This window comes from Aspergillus homomorphus (assembly GCF_003184865.1).
Source record: "Aspergillus homomorphus CBS 101889 unplaced genomic scaffold BO97scaffold_10, whole genome shotgun sequence".
Lineage (NCBI taxonomy): Eukaryota > Fungi > Ascomycota > Eurotiomycetes > Eurotiales > Aspergillaceae > Aspergillus > Aspergillus homomorphus.
This window is the reverse complement of record NW_020291896.1, coordinates 86,179-108,831: the sequence shown is the minus strand read 5'-3', so window position 1 is coordinate 108,831 and position 22,653 is coordinate 86,179. Positions and strand designations below refer to the sequence as shown.

At 54.7% G+C, this 22,653-nt stretch overlaps 8 protein-coding genes across 8 annotated transcripts; 4 read left to right on the top strand and 4 right to left on the bottom strand.

Moving 5' to 3' along the window:
• Nucleotides 1-1,200: 1,200 nt before the first annotated feature.
• Nucleotides 1,201-2,703, bottom strand: BO97DRAFT_387186 (putative MFS efflux transporter; the record flags this gene model as incomplete). Its single annotated transcript, XM_025693583.1, has 1 exon — nt 1,201-2,703. One exon carries the CDS (start codon nt 2,701-2,703, stop codon nt 1,201-1,203), a length of 1,503 nt encoding a protein of 500 aa, XP_025553136.1.
• Nucleotides 2,704-3,662: 959 nt separating this feature from the next.
• On the top strand, nt 3,663-4,134 carry BO97DRAFT_412776 (putative eukaryotic translation initiation factor eIF1a-like protein; the record flags this gene model as incomplete). The annotated part of the gene is made up of 2 exons (XM_025696256.1): nt 3,663-3,973; nt 4,026-4,134. 2 exons carry the CDS (start codon nt 3,663-3,665, stop codon nt 4,132-4,134), a joined length of 420 nt encoding a protein of 139 aa, XP_025553135.1.
• Nucleotides 4,135-4,307: 173 nt separating this feature from the next.
• alg3 (dolichyl-P-Man:Man(5)GlcNAc(2)-PP-dolichol alpha-1,3-mannosyltransferase) lies at nt 4,308-6,574 on the bottom strand (the record flags this gene model as incomplete). The annotated part of the gene is made up of 3 exons (XM_025697580.1): nt 4,308-4,904; nt 4,975-5,498; nt 6,223-6,574. The coding sequence occupies 3 exons, from the start codon at nt 6,572-6,574 to the stop codon at nt 4,308-4,310; spliced, it is 1,473 nt and encodes a 490-aa protein (XP_025553134.1).
• Nucleotides 6,575-7,428: 854 nt separating this feature from the next.
• Nucleotides 7,429-9,231, top strand: BO97DRAFT_412774 (serine/threonine-protein phosphatase; the record flags this gene model as incomplete). Its single annotated transcript, XM_025696255.1, has 3 exons — nt 7,429-7,445; nt 7,565-8,849; nt 9,139-9,231. 3 exons carry the CDS (start codon nt 7,429-7,431, stop codon nt 9,229-9,231), a joined length of 1,395 nt encoding a protein of 464 aa, XP_025553133.1.
• A 766-nt stretch (nt 9,232-9,997) lies between these two features.
• BO97DRAFT_433116 (putative C6 transcription factor (NirA)) lies at nt 9,998-12,924 on the bottom strand (the record flags this gene model as incomplete). Its single annotated transcript, XM_025697579.1, has 5 exons — nt 9,998-11,174; nt 11,229-11,597; nt 11,651-12,596; nt 12,651-12,705; nt 12,760-12,924. 5 exons carry the CDS (start codon nt 12,922-12,924, stop codon nt 9,998-10,000), a joined length of 2,712 nt encoding a protein of 903 aa, XP_025553132.1.
• Nucleotides 12,925-14,547: 1,623 nt separating this feature from the next.
• BO97DRAFT_16386 (uncharacterized protein) lies at nt 14,548-15,460 on the top strand. The gene is made up of 2 exons (XM_025690243.1): nt 14,548-14,882; nt 14,943-15,460. Exons 1-2 carry the CDS (start codon nt 14,742-14,744, stop codon nt 15,354-15,356), a joined length of 555 nt encoding a protein of 184 aa, XP_025553131.1. The 5' UTR covers nt 14,548-14,741; the 3' UTR covers nt 15,357-15,460.
• On the top strand, nt 15,458-17,260 carry BO97DRAFT_16366 (uncharacterized protein). Its single transcript, XM_025690242.1, has one exon. It carries the CDS (start codon nt 15,564-15,566, stop codon nt 17,049-17,051), a length of 1,488 nt encoding a protein of 495 aa, XP_025553130.1. The 5' UTR covers nt 15,458-15,563; the 3' UTR covers nt 17,052-17,260.
• Nucleotides 17,261-18,525: 1,265 nt separating this feature from the next.
• BO97DRAFT_404385 (DNA ligase (ATP) DNL4) lies at nt 18,526-22,505 on the bottom strand. Its single transcript, XM_025694961.1, has 7 exons — nt 22,323-22,505; nt 20,072-22,212; nt 19,884-20,015; nt 19,704-19,836; nt 19,544-19,649; nt 19,016-19,475; nt 18,526-18,950 (listed from the first exon to the last, which is right to left on the bottom strand). Exons 1-7 carry the CDS (start codon nt 22,436-22,438, stop codon nt 18,907-18,909), a joined length of 3,132 nt encoding a protein of 1,043 aa, XP_025553129.1. The 5' UTR covers nt 22,439-22,505; the 3' UTR covers nt 18,526-18,906.
• Nucleotides 22,506-22,653: the final 148 nt, after the last annotated feature.

The window sequence follows — 22,653 nt, the reverse complement described above, 5'->3', positions numbered from 1 at the left end:
GAGAAGTGGGAGTGGAAGTGGGAGGGAGAGAGAGGGAGAAAAAGGTAGTTTTAGTTTAGTTGGAGGGGAAAGGAAGCCCGTTTGACTTAAAACCAAACCAAGGAAGGAAGATGAGATGAGATGAGATGCAGTGTCTGTCTGTCTGTCTGCCTTTCTGTCTGCCTGTCTGTCTGTCAATCCAAGTTGGAAGTTGAAAGGTCAGCTCATTCAGTCAGTCAATCAATCATCAATCATATCATCCATCAATCCACCCATCCGTCCATCCATCCATCCATTCTTTTCCTTCTTTCCCGCAATTCAGTCGGAAAAAGGACCACGGGATAAGTGAGACAAGGACCCAAAGCAAAGACCCAAAGCCAGGCCGGCCTCCCCGTGGCGATGACTTGACGGGGCCACAATAATCACTCCTCGTGTCAATCAATTCCGTGCTAGCTTCACGGAATTGTTCGCTCGTCACTTTGCAGGCAGGGAGGGAGAGAGGGAGGGCACTTTAGTTTCCTTGTTATATTTATACCAGGAATGATAGAAAATGGATGAATGAATGAATGTCCAGCAGTAGTAAATAAATGGAAGCAAGAGATGAAGAACTCAGCAGTGGAATGTTGATTGATGTTGTAGTTCAAAGGCTGTCTTCCACTTCGGGCAGGCAGTCGCGGGTCCCGGGAATTGATGCCTTGCATACTGACTGAGGCATCACCGCATCGCTACCCCTCGTGACATTCCAATCAACCATCATCTACTCCGTATACTGCGTCGCATCTAACACTCTGGAGAGCCTCGCTCACTTTTCTCGATGCGTTTCATTTACACATAAGAGACATGCCCGACGCCTGATCTTCCTTTCCACCAACTCCTCTCAGCATGCATACATACATCATAGATTCGGCAACAATACCCACGCGATGGGTATCCAAGATAACAGAGCCAGACTACACGTTATGAAGGGATAGATTGAGTTCAGGACATGCAAAGCAATGATCTGAGAGAGGATTGGCATCTCCCTTGCTTGCGTCAGCTCTGCTGATACTTCATGACCGCGTCGCAAGGGTCACCTGCCACCTCACGTCCCATCGTAGTCGTAGTCGACTGAACTCTGCTTCGACAACATACACATCCATTCAATATCTTCATTTCAGAGCTCAAAACTGGCTGGACGCGCCATGCAAAGCATACCGCGGGATGACGGCCCCAATGGAGCAATTACTCCGACCTCTTCGCGATACGCGGAAGAGACATCCAGCCCACAAGCATCACCCCATACAAGCCGATGCAGATCGGATGCAGGACGTACGTCCCAACTTTCTGCGCCAATAGACCTGTGAAAAAGGGCGAGACGGCTCCCCCGCTGCTTCCCATCGCACTAATGAAACTTAAGCTTGACATTTGCATCGACCGGGGCAGCAGCTTGCTGAACACCGCAGTGGCGCAAGGATAAACGGGGCCCAGGAGGAGACCCACGATGGCGACTGCGACGGCATCACCGATGATGTTAGGAATGAGCCAGGTCATGAGCTGGAAAGCGATGGATCCAATCACAAGCACGACGACAGACAGCTTTTCCCCGACATAGTGGGCAGGGTGCGATAGGAAGAATCGCCCGGCGGTAATGCCGGCCCAGAAGCCAGCACTGACATAACCGACATGCGACGGATCTCCATGGCGATAGCTAATGAGGAACGATACCACCCATCCGGAGATGGACACCTCCGCACCCTGATAGGCGAAGATAAAAAGAGCACCGAGCAGCGTGGTCCTGTTCTTGACCACTTGCTTCAGGAGACGGCTTTTGCTTACTGAGTCGGGGCCGTGAGCTTGCTGGGAAGCGGTCTGCTGTAGCGCTCCCAGAAGCTGTGTTGGTAGCTCTTTCTCGTAGGTCCAGAACGACCATGCAGCAAAACCCAGGTTGAAAAGCGACATCGCCAGACTGATGCCATAGAACAGGGACCAACGAACTCCATGTGATGCCATAGCAGTCGCTACAAGCGGTCCCACGACGCCCCCAAGCCCATAAGACCCATGCAGTCCACCCAAAGCCGCGGTACTATTGGCAAGATTCGCACAGAAAACATTGTTCAAAGCCAGACTGAGAGCCAGGCCAAACCCAAGAAGAAAGAAACTAGCCACGACCGCAGGGAACGGAGGCTTGCAGATGATGATCACATAGCCCGCGGCCAGCAAGGCCATGGACAGAGCGTAACACTTTGAACGCCCCAGTTTCATTTCCAGAATATGAGTGACCAGAGCTGCGAGGATGAAGCCCAGGGCATTGGTGACGAAGATCAACGAGACGACCGCATAGCCGATGCCGTAGTCGTCCTCCATGTAAGGGATCAGAGCACCAGGCGCGCTGTCATTCAGACCCTGTGTGAAGCTCATCAGACAGGTGCTCACAAAGCGCCATTTGGTCTTGGACGGGTTGCTGAAAGTCGGGGCTGGGCCGTAGCCCTCATTCTCGCCGGGCGAGGCTAGATGGCTTTCCAGCTCCCCAGGCGTAATGGGCGTGCGCACATCGGTGGCAGTGTTCGACGAGACGCCACCAGGAGTGACGGCTGGCTGCCGGCGTCCTTGCTGGAGCTCCACCAATTCCTGATCAGAGGGGGTATGTGCGATGCCTTGCTTATCTTTGCGCACGACGGCAGCCGGACTGGCGATGGAAGGCGGGCTCTGGACCTCGACCAGCGCGCCAAAAGCCGAGGCTGACATGTTGTTGGCAAGGATTCGGGAAGAGTGAGAAGCAACGTCGGACTAAGCTCTGAACTTGACTGGGATCAGATTCATTTTTTTCCCCTCCAACTGAACGGTCGACCCGTGGTCTTTGTAGCTACAGCGATTGACTGACTAATTCTGCTTTGGGCCCCGCCAGCTGATAAATCGAAGCTCAGTCGGCTAAAGTCGTATAGGAATTTTAATCCCGAGGGCCAATCAGACTCTCACACAAATACGTTGACATGACATATCCCATTCGCACGGTCTGCGGTCTGCAGTCCAGAAGAAAATACAGAGGCAGTCAGGCTTTGGCTCAACTAGCATTCGCAACAAGACGTTGTTGGTTCTTAGCTAGACTTAGCGGATTAGACCATGCTGGCACGAGAGCGGCCGCTTGGCTCTGCAGAGGAATCGTAGCATGACTCGTAACAAGGAAGCTCTTATCCTATCACTTTCCGGACGATCAGACGTCGATTTTGCGAAGACGGGGATCTCAACGAATAGCACTGGGGCTTGCATGTGACAACCAGCAATGCACAGATGTGACCTGGACAAGTCACTAGATTTGGAGGGGTGAAAACAACATCGAAACATTTGACATACACTGCGACTTATTCCACTTTCTTCAATTGAGTGTTCATTCAAGCATTCGCAAACCATAGTATAATATCAAATTTAGTAAGGTGCGTGGATGTCCACGGTGTGAAGATTCCGGGGAAAACAGTTGAATACCGAATCAGGCAAGGCCCACTTCCCCTCCGCACGGGGGATGAATTCCGTCAACCAAGAAAAAAAAATCTTTTGGTTTCATCGAAGCCTCCGTCATCCACTTCCTTTCTCCAGTCACGATTACTTCGGTTTGCTTGGTTGTCCAAGCCAATTACATATATACAATTCGTTCTTCCATACTACAGCTAAAGTTCACTTTTTCGCGGTTCCAGCAGCAATCCTTCAACATGGGTCCCCCTCGGCGCAAGGTACTCGCTACGGCGGAAGAGACGATGGTCCCTCCGGGTGAGCTCGCTCAGGGACATCTGATCACACGAGTCATCAAAGCCACGGGTAACAACATCTACCTGGTGGAGACGCCATCCAAGGAGTCGGCTCTGGTCGAATTGCCTTCGCGATTCCGTTCGACCATCTGGATCAAGCGCGGATCTTACGTGGTGATCGACACCAATGCTCTGGAGGGTCGTGACAATAAGCTGAAGGGTGAGATTGTCAACATTGTGCGGGATGAGAAGGCGTGGCGCAAGGCCCCGTTCTGGTGGGTGACCCTCATGGATCGTGCTTTGAATTACGAATTAACGCAGTTGCAGGCCCAAGGAGTTCACTAAGCAAGTTGTTGCTGCGTCGGACGACGAAGAATCAGAGGAGGAGTCTAATGTGGGCAAATTGCCGCCTTCGGATGACGAGTCGGATGCTTGAATATGCTCCAATGAGGATTACCACATCGACTGGAGAATACCTGATATACCGCCACTCCAGTCGCAGCCTGGCGGACGAGCCCTACCAGGAAATGACAAATCCTGGCACATCACGACATCCTCCGGTACCAATGCACCAGTCAACGAACCGTGATAGGTCTGCGGAACCAATAATCATTGAATATGCTCCTTTCCGGCTTGCTTGGCGCGCGTGTCGGTGAATGCATTGGCGCTGTTCGCAAGAACGCCGAAGACCTGAATCACAAGGGAGAGGACGACAGCCATGGAACTCGTGTTGGTGCTCGGATACGTGTTCCACGACCATTCTTGGAGCACCCACACGGCGTACAATAGAACAGGGTGGAGGCCTGCCCGCCAGAGAAGGAAAGGCGTTGCCCAGGAGAGATAGGCGAAGAATTGGTAGTGAAGCGACCTTGCACACAACAGACCAATCGCAAGGGATGACAGCAAGGTGGTCATGATATACGCTTTGGATAGCGGTACGGGACGGTGTCGGCCCGTGAGCAGGTTCTGGACAAACCCCGGCAGGCGAGACTGGACAGGCCTGAGCCAGCCAAAGGCAACGAATAGCACCAGCAAGACAAGGTGGATAGCAAGCAATGCCACGGAGAACCTTTTAGATAAAAACAGTTCCTCGCCCACAAATCGCCAATTGACCGTCCATTTGAACATGAACTGTCTGGTTAGCTCGAACGCCCGCGAAGCATACCCCGCTGGGTTTTCCTGTAGGAATGGAATCGCCAGTAGAACCTGTACTCTTTTTAGCATTTCACGTCGCCAAGGCAAGAAATAAGGGGCATTATCGGCGATAAGGATATACCTGAACAAGCAACGCCAGCACACCGAGCCGAATGCTAGGCACGAGCGACAGACTGAGCACAGTAATCACTGCAACGGCCGGAGCAAGCAGCAACAAAGTCATTTTGATGCCCACGCCGACAGACCACACAGTAACGGCAGCCGCCCACTTCCTCTTCTGAAACAGCCAGATAGCAAGCCACATGACGAATGCCGCCAGACCATCATTGAAGAGGCGCAGGACGAAGATGCTGTGCAGCCGTTTGGACAGAACGAGCAGAGGCAGCAGGTACGGTGGGGCGCCCGATTGCCTGTAGCAAGCGAGCACGACAACGAGGGTCACCAGGTACAGCGCAGCGAAGAGGACCTGGCCGAAGAAGATGTCGCGGCCTTCGTCCGTGAGGTGGTAAAGGAAGCTGTAACTGTATACATGTGCGGCGGGGTAGACGAGGGGGCCCGTGGAGCCTTTGATGAGCGTGTAGTCGCGCTCTCCGGCCAGGTAGAGCGCTATCTGCTGCATATACGTAGACCAATCGATCTCAGTATCTGCCGTGGAAGCAGGGGGATATCAGTTAGCTTCGGGGGGTCCGCGCAAGTATGAAAGCTCGAAGCATACACGGTATCTTCCAGATGATCAGGGTGCACAGAAAGGCATCGGCCAGGACCAGAAGCGGAGCAATCCATATTGTGTGTCTGGGGTTCAGACACAGGTCTTTGAAGAAGCGCATCCAATTCATTGCGGATCTTGTCGCAGTTGTTTCAGCGACTGGAAAGCCTGGAGGTGTCGAGCTTGCGACGCATGTGGCCTCAGCCAGCCGGCGCGCAGCCAATAATACCTGTCCTGTTTGGGCTTAGTGGTTCTTCCCACACAGAAACGCGCCCCGCCAGCTTGCTATCGAGTCATTGACGCAAGGAGGCAACAACCGCAATTACCTGCAGAATGATTGATTTGGTTCGGATTGAAGGTAAAAATTGATTCCATGTAGTTACACAAATCATGGCTGTAAGTACACTATCGATACAAAGATGGGTATATAACTGCCATCAGGGCGGTCGGCTCTGGGGGTGACATCAAGTGGCCCATCCTTCGCAAACCCCTTGGTGAAGCCAACAACATAGCTCTAACTGGCCAATTTCATGATACAATGCACTATTCCTCCCGAGGTGCTTTATAGATTTTCCAGCGATATACGTTGCAGTTACCGATTCTCCCTTGTCGGTGGTGGTTGTGATGGTGTCTCCCCACGGTTCGTGAATCCCAACAGATCGCCCAAGATCCCCTTGGGCTTAGGCACCGGGCATTCCCGACCGGCGTGCGACAGCTGAGCAGCCTCTGCCTCTAATTGTAGGAAAGTAGATACTTCTTCATCTGTGGCCATGGGTGTTTGGGCAAGGCTCCGGTCGTCTGGACTAAACTGTTCCGCATCCTTCCGCCTTCTTCTTCGGACACGCGGGATCGGTTGTCCGTCGGCGTCAACAGTCATCTCGGAGTCGGCGAGGGTGCGACGGGGCGCAGGACAGGGGAACACATGCGGAAGGCCGACGACGAAGAGGGATGCGAGGAGACTGGCCGCGAAGAGGGAGGTCGTCGACCGCGAGCGAGGGTGTAGATGGGGCGGCATCGTCGAGCGAGTGTCGAGCGATGCCAGCAATTGGACCGATTGTCCAAGAATTGAGCTGGTAGGGTTTCGATGTTTCGATGTTTCGATGTTTCGATGTTTGTGGCTGGAAGCGGGGCCCATGCGTTAGTGGGAGAACGGAAAGAGAGAAAGCAAAGCACCCAGGCAGAGAGAGACACTGTACCCACGTCTAACAGCAATTGAAGCAGAATTGACTCAATGGTGATGTACAAGGAAGGACCAAAGGAACGGCATTGCCCCTCGACACAGCTAGTCAAGCGCGAGACCGCACGGGCAACTCAACAGGCTGGGGAACTGGGGAATTGGGGGTGGAAATGGGGAGTGGTCATAAGGTTTCTCGATGCGGGAAAGCGAAGTCGGAAATGGAAGAATTCGGTCGGAACTTGGCGATCAGATCTAATCTTATCTGGAGACCCCGTGATTGGCACAAGCACCCGCTGAGAGCCAGCCAGTGCTCGGTCCACCCTGACTGTCCAGTTGACCGGCTGGAGCTACACCCAACTCTCCAATATTCTCTCCTCACTCAATCCATCCCAATCCATCTTCCATCTTCCGCCGCTGCCCTTCATCCCAACCCCTCATTACTCACTCACTTACCCCCTCGCATTGCTGCTCTTTTTCAGCGTGACTTAGACGAAAAGATGAGCGTTCTTTCTCTCTACACTTAGCAGTTGTTTTGTTGTTCTGTCTCGAGTCTGGTTGGTCTTTTGTGGCTCGAACCTACCTGAGTGAAACCGATCCTCCATTCTTCTCGGCCGTTAGGACCCACCCCCCTCCCCCCCTCCAGCTTCCTGCCGACCACCCCAGTGAGCCTCATTCTCAATCACGGTCACACCATGAGTGATCTAGATAGGTACTGCATACACTCTATTTGCCTAGCTTCGCTTCGATAGTTCCCCCGCCATCGCGCATATCCCACCCGCGCAGAAAAAAAAATAGGTGCACTAACCGATTTTATTATCTATCGTGCAGAGCGATCGCGCAACTACGCGCTTGCCGCCTGATCCCCGAGTCCCAAGTCCGCGAACTCTGCTACAAGGCGCGAGAGCTGCTCATCGAAGAAGGCAATGTGGTGTGCGTGGACGCGCCCGTCACGATCTGTGGCGACATCCACGGCCAGTTCCACGACCTAATGGAGCTGTTCCGCGTGGGCGGCGATGTGCCCGACACCAACTACCTGTTCATGGGCGACTTCGTCGACCGCGGCTTCTACTCGCTCGAGTCCTTCCTCCTCCTCCTGTGCCTCAAGGTCCGGTACCCCGACCGCATCACGCTGATTCGCGGCAACCACGAGTCGCGCCAGATCACCACGGTGTACGGCTTCTACGACGAGTGTATCCGGAAATACGGCAGCGCCAACGTCTGGCGGTACTGCTGCGAGGTGTTCGACTACCTGGCGCTGGGGGCGCTGGTGCTGGGCGCCAGCTCGGGCTTGGAGCCGACCGGCCCCGCGCTGGAGACCACGTCGTCGACCATGTCGCTGGACGACAGCGAGCTGGAGACCGAGGTGCTGAACTCGCGCGGCGAGGTGACGATGAGCACCTACCGACCCAAACAACCCCGCACCACCTCGCCCCTCCTCCCCTCCCTCTCCCAAGCCCAACCCGCCACGTCGTCGTCGGCCAACCCAACGTCCTCCTCCATGCCCCCCATGCGATCCGGCTGGGCAGGGACCGGCGCCACGAGCGACTCCTCAGGCAGTTACTCGACGGGCACGGGGGCCGTCCTCTGCGTGCACGGGGGACTCTCGCCCCTCATCGACAGTGTCGACAAGATCCGACTCATCGACCGCAAACAGGAAGTGCCGCACGAGGGCGCGATGTGCGACCTCCTGTGGTCGGACCCTGACGAGATCGACGGCTGGGGCCTCAGCCCGCGCGGCGCAGGATTCCTGTTCGGAGGCGACATCGTGAAGCACTTCAACTACAAGAACGACCTGTCGCTGATCGCGCGCGCCCACCAGCTCGTCATGGAGGGGTACAAGGAGATGTTCGACGGCGGCATCGTGACGGTGTGGTCGGCGCCCAACTACTGCTACCGCTGCGGCAACGTCGCCTCGATCCTGGAACTCGGCGAGGACGCCAGCAACGGGGGCACCGTCTCCCGCAGCAACGGCGACTACAACCGCAGTAACGGCGGTGCAGCAGCTGCAGCAGCCGTGGTTCGAAGCCCCGGAAGACGGTACCGGGTGTTCGAGGCTGCCGCGCAGGACACGAGAGGGATGCCCGCGAAGAAGCCTGTAGCCGATTATTTCCTGGTACGTGATCTCTCTCCCTCTCTTTCTCTAGTCAATTCCAAACCCCTCCACTCCGACCCATTCAACCCGAAAGACAAAACTAACATCTGATTACAAAAGTGATACCACCAACATACCAACACCAAACATCCTCCCTCGACCCTCCACCCCCACCCTCTCCACAACCTCCCTCCTCCACCCTATAAAGTAGCCAGTGCACGAACAAGACCATCTCTTCACCAGCTATCTTACTATCTCCGGGAACCATATTGCATCATCTAAACAATCTGTACTCCCCCACACTTAACAGACACAACACCCATACAATACACACAATACACCACCACCAACCGCATCACATCGCAAACCCATGCATTTCTGCCTTGGACCTAGCCTAGCCTAGCTATTAGCCGAATCTATTATCCTTTGCTGTTGTATTTCATAACCCGGTAAAAACAAAAGAACAGGATGATCACGGAAATATAAATTATAGGACCTGCTCGTATGGATCTTAGAAATATGATAGGTAGTTTGGGACTCAAACTTATATGTACGTCGCTCTGATCAGCGGAGCTGCGATTGTTTCTGGTGGATTGGATTGGGTTGGGTAATCAGAGGGAGAGTCACGTCTATGTTAGGGATGACGTGCATTCTCAGGGTCAATTGAAAGTTAAGAGGGTCTTGGGTAGGAGTGGTTACCGGGTATTTGGGGTTGGGTGCTGAATTTTGGAGTCGAGTACTGGGTCAAGCAAGATTGTGGTGGGTGACTAGTAACTAGAGGTGGTAGGTTCAACTCATTCATCTCCAGGGTGGTTGCTGTGGTGGCGATTATCCTAGGAAGATGGGGCAGCAACCGGTACTTGTTGGGCTGAAGGGTTGATCCAGGGATCAGCGGTTGTATTGTGTGTACAGTGCTAAGGCACGAAGACATGGGTGACTAGCTTGAGACAGCGGCAGGAATCTGATCTACACACTGAGCACACTAGTGAACTTGAGGGACATACCCAAGGTGGTTTCTAATTCAGTGTCGTCTAAACATCTAAAAGAAGTATATATAACCGGAAACTGAAGCGGCTATCAAAATCAAACAGTGCGCTGCCCCGATAGTCGTAACAACGTGACAGTCTTAGACCCCGAACCCTCATACAATCCATCCCACCATGTCGGGTTCACTGTATGGGGTAATCCTCCGGGGTGGGCAGATTGCTATAGCCAGGGATTGTGGGCGGCTGATTTGAATGACTGGTGCCAGCTGGAGCACCGACTGCAAATCTCATGGTTTGTGGCGGGCTCGGAGCGCTCTCCGGCGCCGATGTCTGCCCGATATTCGAGGGATAACTACTACCTGGATTCACTCCCTGCGCCCTGCTGGGCATGCCAGAAGTCCACTCCGGCACCCAATTGTCCATTCCAAAATTAAGGCGTTGCGATTCTCGAGTCCACCAATCCTGACTCTCTTCCACCAGGTTCTCCGAGCCACCATACCCGTTGGCGGGCGATGTGGTGGTTGCCGGAGAATTATCTTGACCAGTGCTGAACGCACGCATGTTATCATTATTGTACCACATATCACCCTGGGTAAATGGTATATTTCGGTATTGCGCATAAGCCTGGGCCACAGGCCGGAGGTAGGTCGGCTCAGGAAACCGGGTGGTTTCTTGCGCAAGCTGGGCGTTCAAAGAACGCTGGACGGCACGCATAGCTGACGCAGAAACAGGAACTGGAAGATCCGGCGTGTAGTGCGGGCCCATTGCTCCGGTTGTAGTGGCCGGTGTTCTGGTTACAGGACCGGCGCCATGCCCACCCATGGCAGCATGCCGTGGCGGTAAAGGAAGGCCAACACTGTTGGACTTCGAGTCAGGGTATGACATAGATACCATGGGCGGGGAATCTTCGGATGCCAGAGGGGACAAAGCTTGATCCCACGAACCCCATGAACCCCATCGAACATGAGTATTTTCAAACGTAGCAACGGCCTCTTTGGGCAATTCGACATGCCACTTGTTAGCTGAGATCTCCAAGATTCTCAGCGTACGGCGTGCGCAGAGCCAGCTTTCACCCATTTCTTCTAAATGACGAAGGCCGTGCGCGACATCTCGTTGGGCATTTTTGTCGGGAAGATTGAGAAGGTGAACCGTGAGCGCGGTATGCGCCATGTATACCGCAACGTTGCAAATCTGTTTGAACCCGTACGTGCGTTTATACATCCTTAATAACTTCGAAATTGTTGAAGCTGCTTGGGTGCACAGCTTGCGCGGAGAGACATGTTGAGGGAGTGGCGAGCTGGATCTTGTGTACTTCAGGAAGGGACGGTAGAGGTGTATCAGAAGGAGTTGATAGAACATACTGCAGCGCAGTTAGTAATCCTGTCCTGAAAGAGAACACGAGTTCAGAGCTCACTGCATGAGGAGTGCCTGAGGAAGCTGCCCGTCCTGCGGGCCAAGTTCCTTTGGCAAGTTCTTCTTCCACGCTTCGAGCCTGGTGTGGATCTCACTAAGTTTCTTAAGCTCGGCTTGTTTGGAAGAAAGCTTGTCCTTGGGCTTGGGATCGTAGAAGAAAACAAGCAAGTCACCATTGATCTCACACAACTTGGATATCTGTACGGCAATTGCGCGGGTCCGCGAGGGCTGAGTATGGTCATGGATGGCTCCAGTATCCGTATAGGCCGACCATAGGGCGGCATCCTCGTTAGGGAAAATCTCGGTCATAGAGACGCCAACGTTTCCCACTGTCCATTGCGGCTGACGCCCGAGATAGTTGGACCAGCATCTGCAGGAGTTAGACTCAATCCAGGGTTTGAGGTAAAAAGAAGTACGACATACTGGTCAAAGAGAAAGCATCCCCAGAAGGTGATCCGGCGCGCATCAATCTCTTCCTCACTCAAATTACGCACTCCAAGGCTGGTAGAGTCGAAGTTCAAGCCCAAGTCAGACACCATACGGAAACTCATCCCACTGTAGACCCAGCCCTTGCTTTCGCGGCCACATCCAGCCTCGCGAACGGACATCAAAGCCAATGCTTGGACCGTGCAGAGTTTGGCATTTGCATGCTCATCGTTCTCGAAGAACAATCGCTTGGCTTCTTTGAAGAAATGATCGCCGGCCGTCGCTGAATTCCCCGGATCCTCACGAGCTCCTTCCCAGGAACTGAAGTGGCAGCCCAGGGCTAACATCGTGTTGACCAGTAATGACGAGCAATATTGGCTGGAGATTCCCCGAACATAATCTCGGTAGAAGAGATCTTTGGACAGAGTCGTGAAGAAGGGATAATGCCAGGTGAAGTACATGGTCATGAGATGACTTATTAATTTCTCATCATCAGTGACTCTGGTCCACTGGGACACCGAGGCATCAGTACCCTGGCCCGGTTCCTGGTTGTTCGCATTGGGGTTGAATTCATTCAGCTCCGAGCCGGGCGGCAAGAATATGAGGTTAGACGTGCCACCGATGAATTTCCGAGAACCGTCCAACATGAGTTCACTCATCTTGCCCGACAACTCCGACTCAAACTGGTCCGCCTCATCCCCGCTGCCTACCGAGGCATCGGAAGCCAGCGAAGGCTTGTTTTGTTGTCCGAGAATGGACTGCGCGACATCCTCCAGGTTGTCACAGGACCGGATCTGACGGACCAAGTCGAAGGCATCCTCCTCTTCATAGTTGAGTAGGGCCTGGATCAGGGTCAATAGGGTGGCGTTCTTCGTTCTGAGGGTGTCGGTGTCCTTCTTGTACACTCCTTTCCTGCGATGGTCTGAATTCGGGTCATAGACACCTAGCGGAGCAGATCAGCATTGCAGGCTGGGTATGGACAAGGTGGGCGACATACAAGCCGTGTGATATACGGACGAACACGCAGCACAACTGGGTAGGTTGCCATCACACTGTCGCAATCGGTAAGCTGTAGGAATCACCGACCAAGATCACCCGGATCGAACCTTTGATTTCCGTCTGCGGCAGGCGATGCAGGCGGTACTAACACAGCGCCTTTTCGAGGCCGAAGCATTGTCCCCCGTGGTGCCCTGACCAGCTTTCCTCTGGTTTTCGGTAGATGAAGGGGGAGCGCTCATGTCTTGCGGCATCTCCGCGGAGCTGTCTTCCATCGCTGTCAGGTCCAGCCAGAAGTGATCGGAGAAAACGTCGAGACGGGGCGGGGCATGCTTCTCAAGGGAGGGAGGAGCTTGGCGATCTGCTGGGGTGACAGGCCTTCATGGAGGTCTCTACACGGGTTGATTGGCGGTGATAGGTCGACTGCTTCAACCGGCATAAGCGTCGCAGTGGACGGACGAATCTGCGGGGGAGGAAACGACATTAGTCGGATGTGGGCATGAAACTCAAGAGATGCGATTGGTGCAATGGCAGGGGCTGAGTGTGGAAGTCTTGGGAGGCACACGAGGTCTGGTGCTACTACTAAGTAGAAGCCATAGGGAAGGTCACATGCCAAAGCAATTGACTTACGAGTTAAGGATCGAGTCCCGATCGAACCGAACAGACTACGCGACGATTCGCATCAGATGGGCAGATTGAGATGACCCGCACGATCGACTGGGGTAGGGGGATCCAACAAAGCTGGGGGGTGAACAGGAATACGATAAGAAGTTGGAATGAAGAAGAATGATTGGCCGATGTAAGGTCAGGGATGACGATAGGACTGAAGAAGATTCATGAAGATGAGGAGAAGGAGAATCTCAATGGAAGCAGGGCGGGCGGCGATAAGCAAAGGGAGAGGGGAAAGAGGGAGCGATGACTAATACATATTCTTTCTCTGCGACAGACATCATGAATCAATTCTGACGCTCATTTAGTGATCGGCTGATAGACAAGCCAACTTTCCTGGATTGTTTGTTCTCTTGGAATGGCTGGTCAAAAGGCAGTTCAACTAATCTGATTGATGATCATGGTTACGGTGCTCATTCATCTCTGCGGTCCATCCAGAGGAATATGATGGTGGGTTGAGAGGAAGGGAGCAAGAGCTTACATGTTAAGTGCGAAGTACTTCATCCTACCTCTGTATGATCTGTGCTTCGCTGGGACAATCTATCGATCAATGCTTCTGATTAGGGTAGGTACGGTACATCCGCCCCATGAATAACTCCAATCCAGATGAAGTGCAGTCTCGGTTTCTCTGCCTTTTGAGTCGGGCGTTTCTCTGCGATTGGATCATCACGGCAAATAACCCGTGAGGGATGGATACAATAGTCCCACTGAGATTTCCCCTTTGCTTTACCGCTTCTTTTCCGATTTTTTACGTGAATTTGTTGTCCATCGTTCGGGTGGTGGTTTGAGGCTAGGGTTGTAACTTGTGGTTGACATTCCGGTCTTTGCTATTACTCGATAACTATTAGTCGTGGCTCCGTCGATAAGAGGTGGATTACGGGCATTGGCAGGAAGGAGTGAGAGAAGTGAGAGAAGTTAAAACTCTCTGGGGGCAGGGCAAGACAGGACTGCTGATCATTCATCCCCCAGTCCAAGATGAGTAACTGTAATCGGACACCAGCTGCAGGCACAAGACCACTGCATATATCAGTCATAATCGAGTGGTGGTTGTCGTCAGCATGACTTGCCTGGCGAGCAGTCAGGGGTCAGCAAGATGACTTCGTCGGGACGACCCTCGTTCAACCGCCGCTTACACCCGGATGCAGGATGCGATCAGAGTGCAGCAGTTGCTTAAGGTTGACAGAGGGATGGATGGTCATTCAAAGTGGTTGGGCACAAATCATATACTAGTGAGGTATTGCATCTACTCTACCTATCTACTGTCCTACTGTTGATGTCTCTCGGCCGTCAAACCCTCGCCTGCTCGGTAAATTGAAAGTTACTGTGTGGTGCAAAAGTACGTAAGCCGCGGGTATGATGGAACATTCTTTGGTGGGGACCGGGGCATTCTTCGGCCGGGATCCAGCCCCGAAGACGTTACGTGATGGGTTCCAGAACATACCGTGAGACCAGATGCATACACCGGCCATACGGGACTAGTACTTTTGAAAGGTATGGTATGGTCCCGGCAGTCGGCATCCGCCCTTACCGCCTGAAACCTACCAGCCTTTTTCGGGACAAAGCGGTGAGCGCCTCACTGTTGGCTTCTTCCCAATTACGGGGACTCAGGCTGAGAATTACTTAGTTCCATTACCGTCTTAACTTCCGTTTCTTATCGCTTTCCACGACTGGCGTTGAGATCATTACTACCTTATGCTTTTTGCCTTCTTCTTCATTCATTTTTGGCTCACTGTCTTTCTCTCTCTCTCTCTCTCCGTCTCCCCCCGACTCTCTCTCTGACAACACTTGCACTTTTACACACACACACACACACACACCACACTCTCTTCCTCTCCCTACTTCTTATTCTCTTCTTATACTCTCATCGATCAGCCTATTCTTCATCTCTCTTTCTCCTCTTCTGCCCGTCTTTTCCCACCTCTCTTATCAGTACACCTGCCAGTCGCGTGCCTGCAGACGCACCCGGCCGTTCTTCCGCTTTTGGCTCCCGCTCGAACTGGGGCTCTGCCAACACACCAAAAGTGGTTCTCATCGCTAGCGGATACTCTTATTATATATTCTTCGGCGGAGTCCATTCTTCCGTCGGGAGAGGTGTCTATCAGACGCTCTTCTCTCTTTTTCCTTTTGTGTTCTTCTTCCCATCCATGTATCTCGCTCAGACGCTCGATCAGAGTGCCTCGTCTGGCCTAGGCCGCCTTATCAAACTATTCTTGTCTTGTGTATCGAAATCCACGGAACTGTAAAGATGATGGTCCCACGAGCTTTTTTGTTTAGCTCAGTGTCTTCTCCCATGAAGGGAACTCGGGGCGAGAAGACCGCTGGCAGATCGCTGGGCGTCCGGGATATTGAGGGCCTCGAACTCCCCTTCGACTCCGACATCTCACCATCGGCCATCCCTTCCAACCCGGTCGTCATTCCTCCCAAACGAGGTCCGCGCATGACCTCCGTACACTCGCAGACGGCAAACAAAGGGCCCAGGACCCCACGAAAACCGAGAACCCTCACTCCTCAGTCGTCATCGGGGACGTTGTCCGATCGACTCGTCCCCAGCTCCATCGCATCGATCCTGGAAGCAACGGCGATCCCAGCGCGACGGCGAGGGGTGAGCGGACGAGACTCCCGGCGGTTACCACGGGGAAACCATGTGCAGGATTTCAGCAAGTTGTTGTTGGATGGGGTGGGCGACAACCTGATGGATAGCACCGGCAACACCGCCCTCGACCTACTGCTGAGTCCCCCGGAAGACACGGAGAGGTCTACCGCCGGAAGCGACTGCGACAGCGAGGCGCCGTCGTTCTCAGCATCCTCCATCTCCATTGCATCCACTCCGTCTCTCGAACGGGACCTGGAGTCGCCGCCAAGTCTGCCTACGCCGGCGACGCCATCCAGCCAGCGCAGCCCACTCGACCGTGGTCGATTCCTGCGCTCCTCGCCGTGCGAAAACTGCGCCTTCGACCACCCCCTGCTGGAGACCGAGGACTGCGAGTCCGAGGACGAGCTCGACATGCAGGAGTTCCTGGCGGTGACGGTGCCAGCGCCAAGCACGCCGACGCCGTCGCGATCCTTCCCGCGCCTCGGGGCGACTTTCAAGTCGAACCTGACCGCCTCGCTCCGGGCGATCAAGTCGGCCGCCCAAAGCGTCTCCACCTTCGCGACCCCGTCGGTGCAACCGGACGACTTCCTGACGCGGTCGATGTTCACGATCACGCCAGAGATGACGGACGACCGACGGCCTCCGCCGATGTGCGAGCCGCCGTCGCCCGCTCTCCGCCGGTACTTGAACCCGATCCCCACCGTATCCCCGGCCGAGATGTACGCCTACCAGGATTATCCGCACGACGAGACCGCCGACTGCCCGGTCTCCGTGCAGATGCAGACCTACCGACGCTCGACGGGTAAACGACGCGGCGGCGGCGGTCACCAGCAGCGCGCCGTCAAGCACTCCCAGCGCCAGCCCTTCTTGGTACCTGTCGACCCGGAAATTCCCCCAATGCCCCGCCAACGGGAACCGCGCGAGAACAGTGACTTCCTGCGGATGGTGGTGCTGGAGATGAATATGCGACGCAGCGGCAAACTACGGGACGACATCCCGACGCGCGCCCGGATCTGGCTGCCCGCGCGGAAGGGGACGCAACCGGCGCGCATGATCCGCTACGACTACTACGAGGATGAGGAAGAGGACGAGAACGCGGTGCCAGCCCGCTGGGTGGGCATTTCCGTCGAAAGCATGTAAACCGTTGATTATTATTTGTTGTTCCGGAGTTTGGTCTTTTGTGTCTGTACATAGCGAATTGGGAGTTTGGATGCATCCACCGGCGTTACTTTGGGGGGGAGACTTGGGTACCTGGTCCTATACCTGTCGATGACTACAATTGCTACTACTACTACTATTACTATTACACCTAAGTATACAGAATCAGAACTTACATTCCTAAATATGGATTCTCGATTAATGTCGTACTATAGTCTAGCTGCATCTACTAAACATTAGCCCGCCGCCCCCTCCCGCCGGAAACACACACACTAGGTAAAGACGGAGAACCGGCGCCCTGCATCCGCCATCCAGCCAGTTCTTGTTTCTTGTTTTGTTGCCTTGCTACAAGGCTAGAGAATAGATTAACCCCGTTTGCACGAGGGGGGGTGGGTAGTTTACCCGCAGGCAGGGGAAGGGTTCAACCGCATACGGTTGAATTGCTTCTTGATAAATCACACCATATCATAGATGATTACGGTACTACCAGCGACAACATCGATACTAAACAGTATATACACAACCCGATGGTATACCAGCAGACACAACCCAAACCATCAAAAGTCCCCTCAAACACGAGGGGTGAGCTCTCCAACCAGAACACAGCACAATCGCCAACACCGAGGATAACGTACCTCAACTGCAGAAGAGAGAGGAAGAAACAAGCTGACAAGAATGACGACACCTCACCTCACCTCAATCTAAATTAAATGAAACGAACCTAAACTCCGGGGGTGGCAAACCCAGCTCTTGGTCTACTCCAATCAATCATCCCCTAGCCAGCAAGCAAGCTCGCTCCTCCGCCACCCACCAACCTCTACATACGTAGGTAGAAACAGGTAGGATAGTCGGAGGCAGAATCACCTGGCGATCATGATACCATCCTTCACACCTCTTTACCTTGGGATAGGTGGGAAAGTAAGTGGGGTGACACCGTAAGACGGTAATTTTCAAACTTAGAGGTGCGTGAATCTGCATCGGAGGGGAACGACTCGTGGATACGTAGGCAGGGAGATAGGCTTCCGAGGAAGCCGATGCATGCTTTCAAGGATTCAATCTTGCTTTATCGTGTGTGTGTGTGTGTGGGTGTGGCAGGTTGAGGCATGAGCCATGAGCCATGATTCATCCTTGTGGATGGGGATGATGGGAGGTGCTTGTGATGGGCGGGTTTGGACGGGCTTATCTCTGGCCAATCGGTTGTGGGGGTTTCTACCTACACTTCTACTGTAGTTGTTGGGAGGGGGACTGGGACTCGGGGGTGGGTGGATTGCCTATCTTTACTAGGATTCTATGTCTATGAGTGCAGTTCCTACGGAGTACCTCGTTGGAGATGGGGAGGGTTGGTTGTAAAGGGTTTATGGGGTGTTCTTGATGGATATATACTGGTATGTCGATCTGTTGGTTGGAATCTGATGCTATGCTACACTATACTAGGACGTGTGAATATTTCCGAAAGGAAGATGAAGTGCAGCAGACACCACGAGTACATGAATTCATTAATTGATCGACCTCCAGACTACCTCCCTCATCCCGAAAATAACACTCGAGACCCTGCATTGCCCAGAGATAAGCAACGCCCCCGCCATTGGTGCCGCTGCATGCATCCCAAAACACCCCAACACCGACCTATAAATACCAGTCTCACAAGAACCACCCCAAGATAAGCGCCCTACCACCGTGACAGCCCGGCGGCCATCCAACATCATATCTTTCCCTGCCCCCAATCCCAATCCCAAGCCCATTATACTACTCACGGCAAAAGGTAAGACAGTGAGACACCAACTCACCACCATCTGCGCGTCTACCCGACGTGACATGACATGACGTTACGCTACGCTCAGATATGCTCCCCCGGCCTCCGGGAAGGTTGGACCTGGAATTCTGCCACAAGTCAGCCAGCCAGCCAGCCAGGCCATGCCACCTTCCCTTTCAAAACAAAAACTTACGCTCTTCATCCAACAGCGTCTGTTGTCGCCAGCTCTCATCCACCCACTCCGTAGTCACCATATGAGGGATCTTCTTCCCGGGCGCCGCGGACCAATTCCCCCGTAAGGATCTGTACGCGGCCTTGGAAAGACCCCCCGGCTCGGGCTGGTAGACGACTACATGGGTGATGGCTGGATCGGCGGGCGTGTCGACCAGCTTCGCGCCCGCGAATCGTGCTGTGTTGCGCGTGAGGGCCAGTGACGGGTGGGTTAATTCCTCGGGGTCGTCCTCGGGGTCATCTGCGGCTGGTTGTGGCTTCGTTGGGGGGAAGTAGAAGACTAGGCCGTCGAATAGCCAGCCGCAGGGGAGTGGCCAGCCAGCATTCACTTTGTCGTAGATGTGTTGTTTGAGTTTGGCGTAGGCGTTGCGGTCAGGGGTCGTGTCAGCGTTGTCGTCGTCGGTCTTCATCTTGTTCAGGATCTGAGTCTAAGTGAGTGGATACGCTCCCAGGACCGGGACCGAGGCTGAACCTGGGGATGATGTCCTACCTCGCTTAGCTCCTCCTGCGTCGTGCTGCGCGCATAGCTGTCGCCAAAGCGGTCGACGCTGGATGCTACCTCTGCCTCTTTCTGCGGCGTGGTGTAGAACATGTGTCTGCCACCGTCAGCTTATCTGTACCCTTGGGCCAGTCTACAGGAGTTTGTCTACCTGGGCTCGAGAGGGAGGAGTAGATCCGCCAGCCCGGCATCTATATCGCTCTGGCGGATGCAGTCCAGAACCCAAGACGGGCGTATGATGTCCACTTCGCCGTTCTTCTGCAGCGAAGCCGCCTTGACCGTTCCTGGTTCATGTCAGTCTGTGCGACACACGGAACAGAAAGTGTCTTACGTCTATCGGCCACGCAGATCATGTCAGGAGCTGCCGTGTTCGTCTGGTAGAACTTGCCGCCGTGACTTTTCACTAGCTGTTCCAACTCAGCCTTGCTCTGCTTGACCGAGGTAGTCGAGTCGGTCATGACAACTAATGACCAAGATCAGTAAATGCAATCTCCCCCAAAAGGCGTGCGAGGAACGTACAGAAATTGAGTCCCTCGAATATATGCCCCGACGGACCGGCATACTTGACCTCCGCATCCTCGTCATACCCGGCAATAGCTAGCGGCTTCTTGGTGGACTTCTTCTGCCGCTTCTTGCGGAAGTTCTCCACGTTGAACGCCTTCTCCTTCTGCTCCTGCTCGACGTTGGACTTGAGGTCGAGGAACTCCTGCACCGACAGCGCGCTCTTCCAGTCCTTGTCACCGCGGAGTCTCTTGAACCGTGGGAAGCGCAACGTCAGGCCGATGCGGAACTGGTCGCTGACCGAGACCGAGGCAGCCTTGACGCACAAGACCACCGAGTCCTCGGGCTTGATCCACATGTCCGGCCGCTCGTGCTGCGCGTTGCCCGCGCCCGCCAGCTCGATGTACGCGGTGGGCGGTTTGCGGGGGTTCCACTCCTTCCACTTGCCGTCGGTGTGATGGCGGATGTTGGCGTAGTCCGCGGCGGTGAAACCGCCGCCAACCTTGCAGAAGGAGTAGCATTTGGAGACATCGGCGTCCTGCGAGGCGCCGGGGTCGTCCACGCGCAGGCCGCACAGGAAGCTGGAGAGGGCCCCACCGCGATGGCCACTGCCGTAGTAGCCGCCGATGACGATGAGGTCCAGCGACTCGCCGAACTCGGTCATGTACTCCGGCTTCACCTTCATCCAGTCATCGTGGCGCTCGTTCAGCCGGTACGGGGACCGCGGGTTCTTCAGCACCAGACCCTCCGAGGCCTCGGCCACCACGCGCCGCAGCGAGGCCTCGACCTCCGCGGTGCTGGTGGCCTCTTCGTACGGATGGACCTCGAACCGGCGATGGACGTCCTTGACGCTCTTCTGCAGCGCATTTCTGCGGTCCCGTAGCGTGTACCGGGTCAGGTCATGCCCGTTCAGGTATAGGATATCGAACACGCGAAACAGCGGGCGCGAACCGTTGGAGAAGGGGTTGCGCTGCTCGGCGATGGCGGCGGACTTGAGCGTGCCGAACGGTTCGGGGGCATCCTGCTCGGGATTCCACGCAATCATCTCGCCATCCAAGATGACACTATCCACACCATCCGCGAACGCATCAGCCAGATGCCTGGTCAGGGCGCCGTTCTCATCGAACAGCCCATTCCCATACAGATACGTATAATCCTTCGCCTTGCGCGACCAGAAGCAAAAGCGCCGGCCGCCGGCCACCTCGTCATCAGGACCCATATGCAACTGCATGCGCTCGCCATCCAGTTTCTCCTCGATCCAAAACCCCTGATCATCCCCCTCCAACCCACGCATCTTCTCCACCATCTTATCGAAGCTCTGCATCTGAAACTGCGCCAACTGCGGCTGAAAGCACTGCATCAACGCAATACCGCGCCTCTCCTCCTCCAACCGCACATTCGGATCATGCAACTCCCAACACACACGGCGCAAGCTACTAGAAATGGAATACAAGCCCTCAGCATCGGGATGCCAGACATCGAAGAGCGTGCGCTCAGTAGCACCGACCTTCATCTGGCGGAGAATAATACGGACAAGCCACAGAAGCTCCTCAGGATTCATGCGACGATAAAACTCCTCAAGAATAGGCAACTGCTCCGACTCGCGGCCCCCAGCGGCCGACAACCGATCCAACCGCTCATTGACCTCCTCAATCAGCATACCGCCGACCTCGGTGCGCATAGGCCGCTTGGAGAGGACATCGTAGCAGCGCCGCGCGAAGTCGCCCGCCAGAAACCGCGACTCGTGCGCCGCCGCGCCGCCCGGCAGCTTCCAGTTGACCAGCCCCACCGCGTCCTCCGAGTTCTTGTCGATCTTCAGGATCTTCACCAGCATCTTGCCGATCGCCTTCTCCTTCAGCCCGTACATCGCCCGGTCGCGGTCCTTGTCCGGCAGAATCAGTCGGAACGCAGGGTAGATGTCGTCCCCCACCGTCTGTCGCCAGTGCGAGATGAACCGCGCGATCACGTCCCGTCGTCGCTCGAATGGGCTCAGCGTACTTTGACTGCCTCCGCCCCCGTGGGGACCCAGTTTGCGGCGTGCGGGTGCGGGTTTCGCGTTGGGTGGGTTCTTTTTGATTGCGCTGAGCGGGTTGAAGAGGTCTTCGAAGAGAGTGTGGAACGGCGCCGTCGGGGAGTGGTTGTGTGGTCGGTTGGGGTATCTGTGTCGTTTTGGAGTCTTGTTAGCTTGGAAGATGTCGCCTAGTTGGTTGCTTTGAGCTCTATAGGGCTGGAGGCAAGACATCCGAGGGTGCAGTAGCCGTGGACTTACTTCTCATCCAAATCCACATCTCCCAGCTCATGCTCGCGCTCATACTCATGTTCCTGCCCGGTGGGCGCGTGAACGCTGCGACCGCCCTCTACCTCCATGGCCTCGTCGGATTCCATCTTGCGCCGCTGCAGCTGACTGCACTACTGGAGCGTGTTCCTGGTCCCTAAGAAGCATCGGGGATGGTGGCTGCAGTTATAAGCTTGTTTAGGTTTGGGTGGTTTACCCCGGCCTGCGTTTTTAGGCGGCAGCTCCACCGATAAGATAAGGGGCATGTGACGTGACATCACTGCCTAAAGTACTCCCACACAAAGTGCCTATGTAAAGGAGGTGA